Consider the following 5,458-nt stretch of genomic DNA (forward strand, 5'->3'; position numbering starts at 1 on the left):
GCACTCTTCCGAAAGCAAAAAGAGACTAAATGGAGCCAACGGAAAGTAAAGGATGCAGGAAATCAAAATTATATTTTTAAGGTGATGAGAGAAAGAAAAAAACGAACTGTAAAAATTTTAACACCGATACAAACAAAATTCTCGGAAAACTATCAACAACAGGAAACAGGAACTGACGTCAGGCTCGACGAAAGTGAAGTCTGTTTTTCTGTATTGTGAGCAGCAAGCTAGTCAGTGGACAATAATAAATACATTTAGCAACAGGCTAGCTAATGTTAGGGATAATGATAGAAAGTAGGTGTGGTGACTTGCTGCTGTGACGGGCGAACACGTTTTTTGAGAATAAAAAAAAATAAAGGGGGATCAAGTGTACTGTTGAAAGGGTTGTGGAGAGTGGCTGTAGCTGGAGAAGGAGTGCAACCTAGTGCAAACAGTGCAGACGAAAAATAGTACAGACAGACAGTGCAGACAGACAACACAAGACAACACAAGACGAGACACAAAACACAAGATAGCGCCGACCATTTAAACCTACTGTATACTTTGATTATACAGTACTGTGCGAGGAGAACTGTAAAAACTATACCCGGGAATATAAACGGAAAAATGTAATGCAAAAAACAGCAGCAGTCAAGGGGTGTAAAAGACAGCATGTAAACGTTATAATAGAGTTAAAGGTGCAAAAAACAGCAGGTAAACAGTGTAGTATGGTAAAGTATAAATAATAATAAATAAATGATGGTGGAATGGGCTGAGATAAGTAATGAGTGTGTGTTAAGTCCAGGTTGTTCAGTTCGGTAACACACATTTAAAAGTGCACGAAACACGGTTAGCTGGATGGCGGCTTCCGGAACTCTGTCGCTGAGCCACGTCTCTGTGAAAATAAAAAAGATGCAGCAGTGTCTAAACTCTCACAGTTGTGGTCCGCTGGAGTCGGATGTAATCCAGTTTATTGTCCAGGGAGCAAGTGTTTGAAAGAGGAATGGATGGGAGAGCCGGACGGCTAGGGTTAGCATTTAGCCTAGCACAGACACCCGCCCACTTGCCGCGCTTCCGCTTTCTCGAGCAGCGCTTCCGACATCCCCTCTCCCGGCCACCGACATCAGGTGACACCGAGGGCTGGGGGTCTTTGTGGCAGAGGGCACAGCAAGCTGAGGTCACAAAGGTTATTAAAAACTTCATCATGCAGGTTTTTGGTTGCATGATACCTGTACATAACAGTGTCTGGTTGTCATACACATGAACAAAGCTGGCTTTGGTGTCCATGTATTGTAATAAGTCGGACTAAATATGGTGAAAGCACCATTTTTGGATCCGGAGAGGCCGCTGCGAGCCACTGCCGCGCCACCATCTTGGATTCAGCAGTGAGGAACCGCCACTCTCATATGCCTCCAGTTGTATCTTGTCTGATCTTCCTGCCATTTGCTTTGCATTGTGCATGGGGCGGAGGCATGTGGCCACATATTATGGTCATTGTTATAGCCTTAACAAGGTCCTGTGACTATATAATAACTAAACCAATACCAATATAAACTCATTTAAGTACTTTTTTACACTTTAAACATCTTTCAGTGTAAGCAGAACACATCCCTCTGTAAATGGAAATAAAACTAGAGAAGTTTTTGTTTATTTTTTACTTGTTCTATACAGGGAATTCCATGTTGTGAACATGCCTTGAAAGCAGCATTACTATGTCATTTATCATCCTATCCCTGTCACGGCCCCTTTGTCTTGTCCTTTGTTTCATACTGATGGTCTATATCTGTTTCTGTGTACTCCTGATTACTTTGTCTATTTTAACCCTTGTGTTTTGTAGTTCTAGACATATCATGTATAAGCATGTATTATCAAAAGTTTTCATCATTTCCATTCCAATTATGATTTTATCTGAACTTACAGCATATTGACATCAGATCTGTGGAAATGGAGAAAAGAACCATCGTACTGCTGGGGAAGACTGGTGTTGGGAAGAGTGCAACAGGAAACACCATCTTGAGGAGGAACAGATTTGAGTCATGTCGATCTGTAGATTCTGTAACAGAGGAGTGTGCATTTGAGGAGGCAGTAATTAATGGAAAGTGCGTACGTGTAGTTGATACACCAGGATTCTTTGATACAGAAATGTCAGATGAGGAATTAGCCATAGAGATAGCCAGAAGTGTTTATCTTTCACAACAAGGGGTTCATGCCTTCCTTTTGGTTATTCCATACGGGACATTCACAAAGCAGGAGGAAGAAATAATTTCAAAGGTACAGGAGGTCTTTGGTGAGAAAGTGACTGAGCACATGATTATACTTTTCACTAAAGCAGATGGGGTGGAAAATAGTGACATAGAAAATAGCTCTAATGAACACCTGAAAAGAAGTTTACAAAAGTGTGGAGATAGATATCTGATGTTTGACAACACAGCACAAGGCAGCACAACACAGGTTACTGATCTTCTAGAAATGACAGAAAGAGTGGTAGAGCATAACAGTGGAAAGAGCTACACCAACGAAGTGTACAAGGCAGCACAAAGAAGTACCTTCGATGCATTCTGGGAAACATTTAAACAATTGTTTCTCATGGCAGCTGCTAAATTTAAGAAAGCTTATAAGGCATCTGACTGTTTTGCTCAAGGGCTGATGTCCGATATCGGTTTGTCAAAAGATGATAAGTGGAAGCCTTCGTTGTTGGGAGTAGTTGTAGGTCTTGTAGTTGAAACAGTAACGTTTGTTATCAGGGTTACGTTTAACGTTTTTTATCAAAAGTGAGACATGCACTTCTGAGCAAAGAGCTTGCTCAGTTGTAGTTGCTGTCATTTAAATAAAAAAGAATTATAAAAAAACATTACACTACATTACATTACACTTAACTATCAACAATCATGTTTAGACATATACCAGCTTTGATTAAATCTTGTACTTAACATAATGCCATAATAGTAACTACATTTTAGCTGTTAAAAACAAGATACTTTTTTCAATAACACTTACATTTTTCCTGAGTTCTGCTTTAGCCAGTAAAATTGTTTCAATAATAAGGCAAGTTACTTGAATGATTTGGAAAATGATAATTAATTAATGAACATTAATGACATTTAGTGGGTATATTAATCTTTGTGTTTAGAACATCCTAATCATCTTTTTCATAGTAAATAACAGTAAAAACATCTCTTTGAACATTTTAGTCTGAAATAGTTTGAAGTCAGTTAGATCTGAAAAGGTTGAGGCTACAAAGGTTGAGGTGACGTCCAGTCAATGTTTCCAGTGTTCAAGGGTTATACTTAAGAAGCAAATCAACTATAAGTGTTTGTAAATCAGATTTTGTTTTACAATTGCTATTTCTCTGAACATGTTCTAATTAAATCATATTGGCTGTGCAATTGTTTCTGCACCACACCTTTTATATAATGTAGTTATAATTTAAAACATTTCATCTTTTCATAAACAAGAATCAAGAATCTTTTCATATTTCTTACAATGATTGATATAAACATGAATGCTCTATGTTGTGTGAAAAATTATTATACCAAGACTACACACTATTTGTATAGCCTTTTAACAATGGATATTGTCCTAAATAAGCTTTAGAGATGAATAGATTACAAATGAACATTCAATTCAATTCAATTCATTTTTATTTGTATAGCGCTTTTAACAATGAACATTGTCTCAAAGCAGCTTTACACAGATAATGTGGTGATTAAACATAAATATGTTCTTTGTAAGTATGTTTGTCCCTGATGAGCAACTGTGGCAAGGAAAAACTCCCCGAGATGGCATAAGGAAGAAACCTTGAGAGGAACCAGACTCAAGAGGGAACCCATCCTCATCTGGGTTGCACCAAATGTCCATTAGGGATGGGCTTATAGGGACTAGTTTACACACTTTAAATGTTCACTTTTGTGTTTACATTGCATTTGCATTGTAAACAAAAAAAGCTCCAGTATAAACAGGAGAGCTAAAAAAATGTTCTGTATGAGATGCTGGGAGTGGAGATCTACTTTATCTTACTATATATATATATATATTATATTTTTCTGAAGGAAAATGTATTAAAGTGTAAATCATGATTGTAAACACAGACTTTGTAAATAAATTTCTTGTTTATTAATAAAAGGGGTACATGTTACACTGCATACACAGAAATGATCTATTTTGAGGAATCAAGGCTGGAGTCGTCACACAATCGCCCTGCTGTGAGATTTCTGATACTACACAAATACTAGATAAGAGTATTACTAGTGATGAGAAAGCCTGCCTGAACACTTCACACACCAAACATAAACACACACCATACCAGTGGCATTACCTTCCTTAATGTGGAGATCAGCTGGCTTCGGTGCGCTGCTTTAAACAGGAAGAAGCAATCTTTCAAAAAGAAAATAAGAGAAACTGACAAAAAAAACAAAACAAAACAGTAAATCAAAACTTGTTTTAGGATAATAAGGAGAAAACTTTAAGGTTTAAAGACACCACTAACAAGAAACGAGTCAAAAAAAACCATGAAGTATGATTGATGATTGTAGACATATTAAATAGCTAAATGCCTCATTGGCTGCTAGATTGTTACATCATCACCAGGCAAGAGTTCCCTATTTCACATAGCTGTACTGGAGAAAAATGCCCAGGTCATGTGCTGCTTGGAGATGTACAACCCACCACCCAATTTACCATATACCTCAGGGAATTACCTTTCACAGGGAGACTGAACATTTTTTCTGGTTGTATTTGATCAGTAAAATATTTTGATGACAGTAATCAGAGTCTATTAATAGTTAGCGATATTTTGCTATTTAGCTGCGAGTAGAGACTTTATAGGAAATCAAGATGTTTTAAATTCTTTCTTATATAGTTTTAGCTTATGTTATATTTAATAGTATAAACTAAATTGCTTGTATTAGTTATACAAGATATTTATTTATTTTGGCGTTTTTTTAAAACCACCTCTTATTATTATATTGTAAATCTAACCACCCATGTTCCCAATGCTATCTTGGTGACAGATGCTGGACCTGCATTATTTGATCATAACTATTACTTGCTTACACTGAAAAACAACAGATGAGTCATATGAAGGTACAGCTAAGTGGTTTATTTTATAGGCATTGTCTGAGAAAAATGTCAAAGTGTCTATGATCAATTAATTTGTCCAAGCTCAGATTGATTCAGATGGTGTGTTTTTTCTCAAGGAGCACATTGAGGATCCACTGTTTGTAATTGACAGCTATATATCTCTCTTGGCATTAAGATATGCACATATGTTGCGTGTAGCAGCAAACTGGACTTTACAGATAATAAGGAAGGAAATTCACAAGAAAGGACAGAGCAGACTCTCTCTGCTGAGGAGACTAAGGTCTTTTGGAGTGCAGGGAGAGCTACTGAAGAACTTTTTTGAATCTGTGGTGGCCTCAGCCATCTTCTATGGTGTGGTATGCTGGTGCAGCAACATCTCTACTGCAGACAGCAAGAGACT

The 5,458-nt window shown here is 37.3% G+C and overlaps 1 protein-coding gene across 1 annotated transcript; it reads left to right on the top strand.

The window, feature by feature from the left end:
* The first annotated feature begins 1,923 nt into the window (after positions 1 to 1,923).
* Positions 1,924 to 2,963, top strand: LOC124388504 (GTPase IMAP family member 4-like). Its single transcript, XM_046853199.1, has one exon. It carries the CDS (start codon positions 1,924 to 1,926, stop codon positions 2,752 to 2,754), a length of 831 nt encoding a protein of 276 aa, XP_046709155.1. The 3' UTR covers positions 2,755 to 2,963.
* The last annotated feature ends 2,495 nt before the right edge of the window (positions 2,964 to 5,458 follow it).

This window comes from Silurus meridionalis, chromosome 7 (genome assembly GCF_014805685.1).
Source record: "Silurus meridionalis isolate SWU-2019-XX chromosome 7, ASM1480568v1, whole genome shotgun sequence".
In the NCBI taxonomy this organism is placed as follows: Eukaryota; Metazoa; Chordata; class Actinopteri; order Siluriformes; family Siluridae; genus Silurus; species Silurus meridionalis.